Source organism: Cryphonectria parasitica, assembly GCF_011745365.1.
Source record: "Cryphonectria parasitica EP155 unplaced genomic scaffold M406scaffold_4, whole genome shotgun sequence".
Classification (NCBI taxonomy): Eukaryota; Fungi; Ascomycota; class Sordariomycetes; order Diaporthales; family Cryphonectriaceae; genus Cryphonectria; species Cryphonectria parasitica.
Genome location: NW_024468912.1, coordinates 3544154 through 3555627, shown reverse-complemented (window position 1 = coordinate 3555627; position 11474 = coordinate 3544154). Strand labels below are relative to the sequence as shown.

Genomic DNA, 11474 nt, shown 5'->3' with positions numbered 1-11474 from the left:
AACTGCCGAATGAACCTGATGCCTTCCTCCAAGGCGGTTTCGACCCAGCATGGACGCAGACCCCAGTTCATTACCAGGTTCTCCAGGTTAGCATACGTAGCGATTTCAGCCCTCGATATGTCATCTGAATTAAAGTCAGCCGCAGCGCTCCAACACCTGCAGGGAACGATCTATCTTACAGCCGCGGGAGATCCATATCGAATCGGTCCGCCAGTCCAAACATACGAAACCGTCTTTACGCCCGCTCATTTGGACCTGCTGGTACTTGGGGGATGCTGATATGGGCGCCCTTTCTCTGCGTCGTGTGACCAGGAGTCTTCTGGACTCGGCACAAGCCTGCAGGACCGAGGGGACCTTTCGTCGGAGACGATACCCAAACACTGCATCCCACGTCCGGGGCACAACCTCTGGCTCTGGCACCGCGGCTTCCCAGACCAGGAAACGAATCTCTCTAGGAAGATTTCCAAATTGAGGAAACGAGGATGTTGAATTTCGAGTTGGTATGACCGCACGGGAGGCGAAGAAGTCGCTCGTCAAGCTGCTCTCTTCCTCATTTAGAAAGACATGCAGGATGTCAGGACCAGAATACTCGGTGCCCTCTGCCTTCAGGTGGTATTCTGGTGTGCGGTCCAAGGTGCAGCATTGCGTGGTCGCCTTTATACCGGCCATGTCGGCTGCGTCAGCCTGGCGCCCTCGGGAAGTGCTGGCTTCAGTCATTGCTATACTCTAGCGAGCACAGGCAGCGTGAATATTCCTCGATTTACCAAAAAAGGGAAGCAAGAGCCAGTGACATGGCAGGATCTGGGTGGATATAGGGCGTATATTGATAAATAGCGAGGTGGTGCTGGCAGTGGGACCAGGAAATGGGACATGAAGAATCAGAAAGAAAATGTCAAGATAAAAATATAGTTTTGTTTAGACTGCTGGGTACGGTGACGTTGATATGCTAAACCGGCTCGGTCGAACCTGACTCTGCACACCTGTTTGGAAGGTGGTTCTTAAAGCGGGTCGTGTGAGCTAGGGGCGAAAAAAAGGAGCAGGAAGGAAATATAGTATATATAATTTTAAACACATATGTATCGAGAAGAGTCCCACACCGTTGGATAGCTACGGGTAATATAATATCTGATGCGGTGTAGACGGAGCTAGCCTGTTATTGTCCCTCACAATATTCTGTCTCACCTGTTGTTCCTTAGCGAGGAAAATGGAAATTGGAAAGGGGAAGGCAGAAAAAAAAGGGAAGAAAAAAAAAAAAGCCTGGGTTGCGCTCCCGCACAGGCGCCTAGACGAAGAAGACCCGGTTCCTCCCGGACTTAACCAGTCCTATATTCGACTACAGCAAATAATAATAATAATCTGGACTGAGGACCCCTTTTTTTTTTTTTCTTTCCCCCTGGCTTCGAAACATGATAAGAAGAAGAAGGGGGGAAAAATGGATTCCTGGCCTGGGTTAGAGTAGAGGTGGTGCCACTTACATGCGGTTGTGGTGAGTTGCTTATTCGTCCACGCCTGATCTCGTCGCCTTACGTGTGAATGGTTGGTTGCACGCGCTGCCACGCTGCATACCATCTGCAGATTGGTTGGCTTCATGACTGGCTGGCTGAATCGTTACGAGTTGAGTGGGCGTGGGTGGTTCCATTGGGTGGTTTTGTCTTCTCTATTTACTTGCTGTTGAAGACTTTCGGAATGTTTGTGTCATTGGGCTAGCGTAGCATATCGCGCGGGATGCCGGCTGGAGATCCGCAGCAATGTAACAGAAACTACCTGCCTTGCCTACCACTGTAAACACTTTCTCTCTAATTTGGTTTTTATTTTCTGCTATGGTATCTGCTGCGTTGTCGAGTGGGCCACAATAAAACCTCGTTTAACACTGGCCTGGTCGGAGATCCAGACAGGAAGGAAGGAATCGGCATGTCCGGTTGTTTGGCTTTGAGTCATTTCAAGAAAGAATTTTTTTTGGGGGGGGGGGGGGGGTTTGTTCTTTTTCTTCTTACACATGCTCAAAGTACCAGAGAAGACGCAGACCATTCTTACTAAGAAACATGGCTATAAATATTTTGATAAGGCTTAGCGAAAATATCTCCTGAATCCTTCCGCCGCCGCCGCCGCCTCCTCTGTCGTCATCGGTTTGATAACGACGGGTAAAGAATTTCTTGATAGGGGAAGAGAGGAAAAAACGAAAAGAAAAAGAAAGAAAAAATGTTCATGGGTGGGCACACATAATGCATGTGCGGCAGCTCCCGAGACCCTCTTTTTCGGCTCCGCGATCCGTCCGCTCGGAGCTTACGCTGGCAGCACAGTGGGCTCGTAGCACCTTGTTTGATTATCGTACTATGTAGGAATTTTCAAGGTCAGGATCAGGATCACTGCCTCTGTCGTGGAGGCTGGGTGCGGTAGACCTTGGAACAGGGGGGATGCAGGCGGGTCCTGAGTGGTCTTACAATTTATCAAGGGACAACCCTCTTTTAATTGAGTCTTCTTTACACAGGGAACAACAATAGACAATAGTGTCCGACCTGGGGGCTTTCTGGGCAGGTCTAAGACAAATTTTTCCAACCTCTGGTTTGTGCCTTCTTGACTTTCTTTTGCTGTCATTTTTTTCTACACAAGCTCGCTGAGGGGGTCGACAAGGTCACTTTGCAGGAAGAAACAAGACAAAGAGGTTATGCAATGGTCCGTATCAACAGTCAATGCTGAAGAAAGGAAGAGAGATCAAAAAAATTACTGCAGTTGATGGCCCATTTGAGGAAGGGCATTTGTGTCCCATCCAAAAGCTAACGATAAAAGATCAAGCTCAGACTTAACATAGGCTTAGAGCAGCGTTTGCTATTACTGTAACTGATACTGATGTAGAAGATGTACAAAGTTCCTTTTGTGTAGTCGCATAGTTGCTTGGTCGAAGTTGGTCCTGCCGGAAACTCCATTCAACCCAATCTTGCTAAATTCCCTACCTCGACAATATTCACTCCAAGACAAATTGCCCTATTCTTCTCTCTGTTGGCTCATTACAACGGTCGCAGAAGGGCTATTACGACGCCTCCTCTCCAGCAGCCAGATGACTTTCTCACCGCCAGGGAGGTTACAGTGCTACAACAAGCTGGTGTTTTGTTCGGCCCTCTTCCAGAGGCACGTGCAAAGTCAATAGCACTCTATCCACCAATACCGCCGCCGTCTGGTAATCCACCGTCACTCCTTACCTTCGAGGTGTTTTCACATATCTAAAACATGCCGACATGTTGGGCACAGAGATGCTGTACCCTGATTACCGAAGCATTCTCAAATTCCATTGACTGAATGGCTCGTAACCTGCTCCCTCCTCGTCGTGACGACTTATAAGTTGTTGTGCGAAATGCCTGTAATGTTCCTGAAGTTGGATGAGCTCTCTGCTTCGTAAGACGAGCCGAGCCGTCTTTAGTGGAAGCAGAGCAGATTTAGAATTCTACTCAAGACTCAAAAAAAAAAAAAAATTTTCTTTGAATTTAATTGATACTCAATCTTTGCAGATTGGAAAGCTGTGGTGTAGGAGCAGATGCTGCGGCTGGACTAAGGCAGTGATTACTTAGCCCGCAAGTAAAGCACCTTTCTTTGGTAGCCCGTTGCAGTCACAATGGCAAGGGCGGCTCAAGCAACCCTGTCGTGCCTGGCCAAAGTAAGTTCTTTCGATGTCGTCAAACGGTGCGCCGCAAGGGTCCGAACCTCGGCCTCGACTACCCGCGTCTACCTTTTCCAGAGAGCTCCCAATTCTCTACTTTTCCAAACTCCGCCACCCGCAACGTGATAAGATCGAGGGAAACAACAAGACCTCCCGTCAACCTTTTCAAAGAAAAACCACGACCAGCCATCCAAACCTTTATCCCAACATCACAACCAGCAAAAGAAGAAGGAAGGAAGAAGAAGAACAATTCAACCCAACAAGATGCACACCCGCCTCCTCCAACGAACAACCACCTCTGGCACCCTCCGCCACATCCGCCACAGCATCCTTCCAACACCAAACCTCTTCGCCCGCGCCGCCTACTCCTCCTCCTCCTCCTCCTCCTCCTCCTCCACCTTCCAGCCCTCCCCTTCTCCACCCCGCCTCCCTGCCGACCAACAAGCCGAGTTCGAACGTCTCCAGCGCGCCGTCGCCGAGCGCTTCGCCGACCCAACCCCCTTACCACACGAACAACCTTCCTCTTCTTCTTCCTCTTCCTCCTTTTCCCCCGTCACAGGGACTTCGCGGCACACAACCACCACCACCACCACAACAACAACAACAACCACAGCAACACCATCACAATCATCTACCCCAGCCGCAAAACAGCAGCAGCAGGCGGCGGAGCTACCCACAGGCGGCGTATGGCGCGGCGCCAAGCCCGAGTTCGAGGGTGACATCAATCCCAAGACGGGCGAGGTTGGCGGACCCAAGACGGAGCCGTTGCGGTGGGGGAGTGGTGGGGATTGGAGCTACAATGGGCGGGTAACGGACTTTTAGAGAGAGGAGAGAGAGAGAGAGAGAGAGAGAGAGAGAGAGAGAGAGAGAGAGAGAGAGAGAGAGAGAGAGAGAGAGAGAGAGAGAGAGAGAAAGATGCGGCGAGTGGAAGACTCTCAAACCCCCCCTCCCACTCCTGGCTGGGCTGTTGGAGGAAGGGGGGGTGGGCTAGGAGCATGAGATCAGCCAGCAGTGCAAGACTTTGGCTGTGCTTCTCTCGAGAGACGGTGGCAAGATGCATGTCGAAGCAAGCAATTCTGGATTGCGCTGGAGACGGTGTCAGGGCCGAGCGGGAATCAAACACTAACGAATCAGTTGAACTTTCCCTGCCGGTACATCTCTAACCGTTAATCATGGCTCATGTATCTATTATATACACCTGTGTTGGAATACCTATGTTCCAAAAGTACAATGATAATATATGCTCGCTCATATACAACACTCTATCCACTGCCGTCGAAAAGACAGCAACGCCTAATTGATGTCCTTGATCTCCGTCCCTGTGCGAATAACCAAACGCAGGTATCTTTGAATCCAATGTCGAATCCAGTTGTTTTTGGTTCGTAACCATGTATGCCGAACGCCTTGTGTAGGTATATATATCTTCATGCGCCTTGGATCCAGCTCCGATGATGCTGATAATGACGACGATGATGATAACAACCTCATGAACTCCGCAAAAGGCGATTCCGATACATTGTTTTTTTTTTTTCGTTGCAGACATGGTCTGCCGCGCGACCACCTTCCAAGCTCGTGTCTCGGGTGACCCTCAATCATCTGATGGAGGGGTCAGCCGGCTCGCAGCTGAGAGAGGCTCGACCGTGATGGGCACGCTCACCGTGTCCGCTGCTGCTGCTGCTGCTGCTGCTGCTGCCGCCGCCGCCGCAGCAGCATCACTCACGTCCCCGATGCCACTATCATCGTCTGTGTTGTTCTGCTCGCCTTGCTGGTCTTCGTGTTCAGCGTGGAGGCCCGACTCCCGCACGACATCCTTGGCACCAGTCCTCGCATCTGCTCCTCGGGGGCTCCGGTTCTGCTGGACACTTCCTGCACGGTCGCTCCCGCTCACTGACTGGTTTTCCTTGTTGCCATCGCTTGCTGGCGCCTTGGTCTTCCCACTGAGCGACAGGAGCCCGGACCCCGTGTTTGGGTCAAGCCGTACCTCAAACACCTTGGATCTCTCGACCTCCTTCATCGCCTTCCGCATCCGTTCTCGTCTGGCCTGTCCCCTCAGCCGGCTTTGTGCCCCGGCGCCATTGGTGACGAAGCGGACAGACTCGATTGTGAAGCTGAGCCCATCGTGGCTCGACCTCTGTCCCTTCCGACCTAGCCGCCCGCCCCACTCCCGACTCTTGATGCCGAACCTTGTGGTGGACGTATACTGCTCTAGTTTTGGCAAGATCATGACCATCACGTGCATGTCTTTTCCCGCTGGCGCTGCGACAGGTCCAGTCCGCAGGGGTTCTTCCAGAAATTCGGGACTAGGCCTCGTCTCGCCAGGCGCCTTGCCTCGGCCCTTCTTCCCGCCCTTGATCTCCTTGACATCTGCACCGGGCCCTACATCCAGGCCCAGCATCTCGACGTCGACATCCTCGGACCATTCACCTCGGATCCACCCGCCGTGGATGCAAGCTGCCACGACATCCGAATCGTCCGTATACACGTCCGTCCCCCATACAGCCCGCCGGGACGTGATCTCTGCCCTCGCAGACGAGGTCAGGTGCTGTTTTCCGACCTTGACCATAAGCGTGCTTCCCTCTTTCCCCCTTATGATATCAAGCGGCAGGGGCTTCGGCGTAGACGAGTACGCGTGACGCGGCGGCCGTCCGGTGCGAGGGTCCTGGATCCGTGCTGGTTGTAGGCTTAGCTCGTAGACGAAATCGCCCAGGTGCTCACGAGGCTTGTGAGCGACCGCTTCCAAGACAGCCTCGTTCGAGATGATGCGCTTTGTCTTGGGTGGGATGATCACTGCTGGGCCCGGAAGGGGAGCGGCGGCGGCGGCGGCGGCGGCAGCGGGCCGTGTGTTTTGTTGGTCCCTGGTTTGTTCGTGAGCTACAGATCGTGGGGGAGCATGGTGGTGTGTCATGACGAGGTCCTTCGCAAGGCCGGTGGGGGAAGAGGTCTGCGTGGGGCCTTTGACACTATTAAACAGCGAGACACCGGCCTGCTGAGGCGACATCTGCTCGGGAATGTGATGGTGGTGATGGTGATGGCTAATCAATGTGTAAGTTTAGTGGGTGGGAGGGCAAATGACATCCAGGGGATCAGGAACGTACTGGTGATGGTGATGGTGCGAATGAGTCTTGAGCCGCTTGGCTCTGCCCAGCGGTGTGCTTCTTCCATTGCTCTCCTCTTCGCCCTTGACATCCTCGTCCTTTGCCTTCCTGCGCTTGTTCCGGGAGGCGGTATCGCGGCCAGCTTTGGCATCGCTAGCCACCTCCTGAGGCACATGTTCAAGGTCCTCACGCCTGCCCATGCTGCTGTTGGAATGCGCCAGCTGGGCGCCAGATGCAACAGGGCTTGACACCCCCAGGCCACCAAGCCCACTTCCGATGCCAGAAAACATACGACCAAATTCGCTCTTGATGCCGGCCTCTCCAGGCGGTCCTTGCAGCTGGGGCTGGGCACCCTGGACTGCCTGGGGTAGTGGCGATATGCGGCCCTTTCTGTTGATTTCCTGTTGTATGCGTAACAAGTTTTGCTGTGGCGCCATGGGGTGTGGCGCATCCTCTGCTGGTCGAGACCGCGGTGAACCAAAAAGACCCGGATGGCCGTTGCTATAGGCGACTGAGGGAGGAGGCGGGCCTTCTTCCCCAGGTCGGCGAGGCGGTTGCTGATGCTGTGGAGGGAGCCCGACAGGCCGGTGCCGCTCTGGAGATTCGTGAGGTGTAGCTGGGTGGTGTGCCACTGGTTGCGGATGCCCTGGATGAGAGGATGGCGGGAAGCGGTCGAGCGGGGATGGCGCATATGACCCAGCAGGATGGCTATACGGAGGGGCAGAACTGCGCGGGTACTCTGGCTGCCGTGGTGGTGGTGGGGGTGGTGGTTGGGGGGGCCTGGCTTCCTCATAAGAGGGGCCCCGAGGCCCTTCATACGGTGCTCTCTGCTGCCAGTGTCCCTGCTCACGAGGGTCTGGCGGAGCCGGCGGCCTGGCGTATTGAGGCGGAAGAGGCCCATCTCTCCTTGGCATGCCTGGCGGGCCGTACTCGGGAGGAGGGTGCATGCCGTGTGGCCGTCCAGGATCACTACCAGACATAGTCCTCTCCCTCCTCTCGCGCTCACGCTCTCGCTCGCGCATGTCCATCTCCCTCTGCTCATATTTCTCCCGTTCGAATCTCTCCCGTTCGAACCTGTCCCGCTCGAACTTTTCTCTGTCGGAGAGCATTCTCTCGTCATACTTGAGCACGATGGGCCGCTCTGGGTTGTACTCTGCGCCTGGCCCAAGCTCCTCGCGCCTCCCATACATGTCGGGATGCCCAGGCCTTCCCAGCTCCATTGGGCGGGAGGGTGGCGGCTGATACGCCTTGGGCTGACTGCTCGGCCGTGGAGGGGGAACCGCGCCGCTCGGAACCCTCTGGTAGTCTCTGGAGTGCTCCGTAGGACCCATAGGCGGTGGAGGGTGTCGGAAAGTCTGTGGCGTGCCGTACCTCTGCATCTCTGGTGTCGGGTGCATACTATGCGGCGAGCCCCCAGGATTGCGTGCATCTCGAGTGTCGTACATTCTCTGGTGTTGTTCAGGTGTATGTGGTCGTCGATAGGAACCATAGTCGGCGGGGCTGGGGTTCATCCTCGGGGATGCATGCGTGCTCGAGGTATAGGGCGGCGCTGACATGCCGGTGGATGTTGAAGGCTGCTGGAACGAGGGTCCAGCAGGTTCACGAGATGGTCCCCCAAGCATATGAGATATCGACATGGAGCTCCCGCCGCCCGCCGTCCTCGGCAACGACCCAAGGGCAGGCAGCTCACGGCCGCCGGGAAACGCTGTCGAGGGCCCAACAGATACCGGAGGTGGTCTCGGTGGAGGGAGACTGTATGAAGAGGGCCCTGCTCCCATTTGCATACCCGGGCTGGGCCCTGCGCCTTGGCCAGGCTGAGTGGGGGAGCCTGGGTGCGGTCCAGACCGATTCATGGAAGACGCAGTGGGCATCGAGGAGGAGCTCTGATGGCGCGAGTGGTTCGAGGGCGCAGACGGGGCCGGGTCATATGCTCGAGAAGGAGGGAAATAGTGCGGGTCGGAGGTCCTCCTCTGAGGGTGGTCTGGCGGGTAAGCAGAGCCGCCTGGAGGAGGAGGATGTTGAGCATGTTGTTGCTGTTGCTGTTGCTGTTGCTGTTGCTGTTGCTGTTGCTGAGAGGAGCCGAATGGAGTCTGCGCAGGGGTGGAGCCGGCCGAAGAGGGCGTGGGGGGAGGAAGGGTCTGCCGGGCATAGAGAGGAGACTGCGCGTTTCTAGAGAAGGGGAGGTTGGGCGGCGGCTGTGAATGTCTTGGATCTCGAGGATCCATCTTGCAGGAGGGGGGGGGGAGGCCGTGAGGCGGTGGTCAAAACTTTTCGAGTATCAAGCTGTTGACGGGGAGTCTGGCAGGGCGGAAACGGTGGTGGCAGCACAAAGGGACGCCCAAGTGCATCACCGAGCGCAACGAGTGCTCGTCCTGTCTGTGCAGCAGTGGGCAGCAGCAGACAGTGCTAGATCGACGGCAAGCACCAGCAAACAAGCTTGAAAGAGGTGTGCGATATGGTTGGGGATACGGCGTGGCGGGCAGGTGAGGTGAGCTACTCAAGAAAGCTGGGACTCGGTCGCATGCGGTACGTGGTACCAAACTTCTCTCGTCTCGATCGAGTGCGCCGGCGTCTTGGTGTTGGAGGGTGGACTGAGACCCCCGTTGTTGCAGATGCGCGTTTGTGTGGGAGGTCGGTTATCAGGTGTCGTCAAAGAGGAGGAGTAGGAGGAGGTCGAGGTCTTGGAAGCAAAGAAGATAATAGACACAAGTCTGTGTTTGTGATCCACAGAAGAAAGAAGCGGTAGTGGCATGCGCTGGGGACCTTGGCACTTGGGAGACCTGGGAAGGGGAAAATATGGGGAAGTTGAAAGGCGACAAGAAGCTGGGCCTGGTGGGAAAAGGATGTTGCAGGGGGTTGGGCAGGGTAGGGGCAGGGGCCGAGGGCCCTAGGGAGGGTGGGGAGAACAGAGAAAGGGCAGGGGCGCTAAATTGGGACATGGATCGTCATCAAGTTTGTGCAGCAAAAGGTACAAACAACACACCAGCTTCTGACAAGCTGTTCGTGATGGTAGCCCTTTTTCTTGTTTAGAAAGCATCACCAGCAGGAGATACACAGCAAGGCATAAAATGAGCACTCAATATCTGAAGACTCAGGAGGTTGTTTATTTTCTTTTTCTTCTGTTTCCAGCCTGCTTCACAAGAGTAGAAAAATACAGAGGACAAGAGAATGACGGATCACGTTTGACAGTTCATGGAGGGTAACAAGCAGAAGCATGAGCTGGAGCAGGGGTGGGGGCAGCACACGCTAGTCAGGGTCCATGGCCTGGAACGACAGGGATAGGCCCAGTACATATTGTTTCTCCTTCGAATTTTCGTCCAGTCCCCAGTGGTTGCAGAACCCCATGACCGTGAAGCTCTGATGCCGTCACCACAGAGTATTAGCAACGAGTAAGAGGCCGGCATCAGAATATAGTGAAGCAATGTTAATAGTCAGTTGTATTTAGCACAGCAAAACCCAAATGAGACAAGAGACAGATACTGACCCGATAGATCGATCATTATGCTTGAATGGAAGGTAGGTGGTATGCTTCCAATGCTATCAGCATCGACGAGAAACAGACCGCCATTCCCGTCGCAACTAAGTGGGTGGTGGGTGGGTGAGATCATATGCAACGGCAAGCTGCAGATGATACCTAAGTGCTCTTCAGGCGAGAAAAGCGGGGGGAGGCCAGAGATGGATGGTACTGGGTAGTGGTACTATAGTAGTAGCAAATAAAATGATCCCTGACTAGGATACTGACAGTTCTTGACGACCTTTTTGGAGGGTGAGAGGGTGAAAAGAAAGCCATAAAAGAAAGCCAGAAGAAGAAAGGCAAAAAAGCGAAAGCAAAACAGATAGGGAGAAAAAAAAAGAGGAAGGTTGGGGTGGAGAAGGTCCATATCTCCCATTCCGGATACTGCCATGATAACCAGAACTCACAGTAGAAGTATATTCCCAGTGCATGCTGCTCAACATACTTCACACTATCAGTCTTTGTTTGTCTGTCAGACCAGTCATTTTAGTTTTCGTTATGTTTTCGCAGCATGACTTGGTGTTGAATCTCAAGCCAGGTACCATACAAAGTTACTAGTCATAGTCTTACATCTCCTTCTCACATGCTTCCGGACCCATCTAAATTTTTCTTTCCTCTTGTATTTCTCCCCAGGACTCAGGACCAAACTGCCGTCCGTCAGCCTACACCATTCATTATAGTTAGGCCCTGAATCATCCCTTCTGACATGCATCTCGGCTCCGTGTTAGGAAGTAATCCCGTGCTGCAGGTGCAAAGAGGAAAGACCAGATTTCTGTTCTGGGGCTGGACTGAGAGTGTTCTGGGAACTTGCATCGACTTTTAATCGAGATCACATGCAGGGCTTGAGTGCATCTTCAGCTGTTGCCACTGTAGCAGCCTGACTTCCAAGTTGTCTTCCCCGCCGCTGGGGCAGCCCAGCAGATGAACCCCCCCCCCCTGTTCACGTCTTTTCGAGGGTGGGGTACAATGACCTTGCCATCCCAGCGGCGACCCTGAACCTCATCCGTCGGGAGCGCTTTCCCGGCAACGGCAACCTCCGCTATAACCAGTACCTTTCTCATTAAAGAAGTATCGACTATAGTACCTACCATGGGAATGAATGACCTTTTGAAGCAACTCAACCCAGACTCTGCAGGGACAGCCTGAATTAGGGCCTCACAAACATACCAAAGCCCTCTTCTCTCCCATCTTTCTATTCCCAAGGTCTTCAAGA

The 11474-nt window shown here is 54.1% G+C and overlaps 2 protein-coding genes across 2 annotated transcripts; one reads left to right on the top strand and one right to left on the bottom strand.

Moving 5' to 3' along the window:
* Positions 1-4030: 4030 nt before the first annotated feature.
* On the top strand, positions 4031-4474 carry M406DRAFT_224597 (uncharacterized protein; the record flags this gene model as incomplete). The annotated part of the gene is made up of 2 exons (XM_040915688.1): positions 4031-4204; positions 4310-4474. Coding segments are annotated over 2 exons (339 nt in total), but the record flags the coding sequence as incomplete, so codon positions are not given.
* A 1186-nt stretch (positions 4475-5660) lies between these two features.
* Positions 5661-6764, bottom strand: M406DRAFT_232493 (Rxt3-domain-containing protein; the record flags this gene model as incomplete). The annotated part of the gene is made up of 3 exons (XM_040915905.1): positions 5661-6422; positions 6612-6684; positions 6748-6764. Coding segments are annotated over 3 exons (852 nt in total), but the record flags the coding sequence as incomplete, so codon positions are not given.
* Between the last annotated feature and the right edge of the window lie 4710 nt (positions 6765-11474).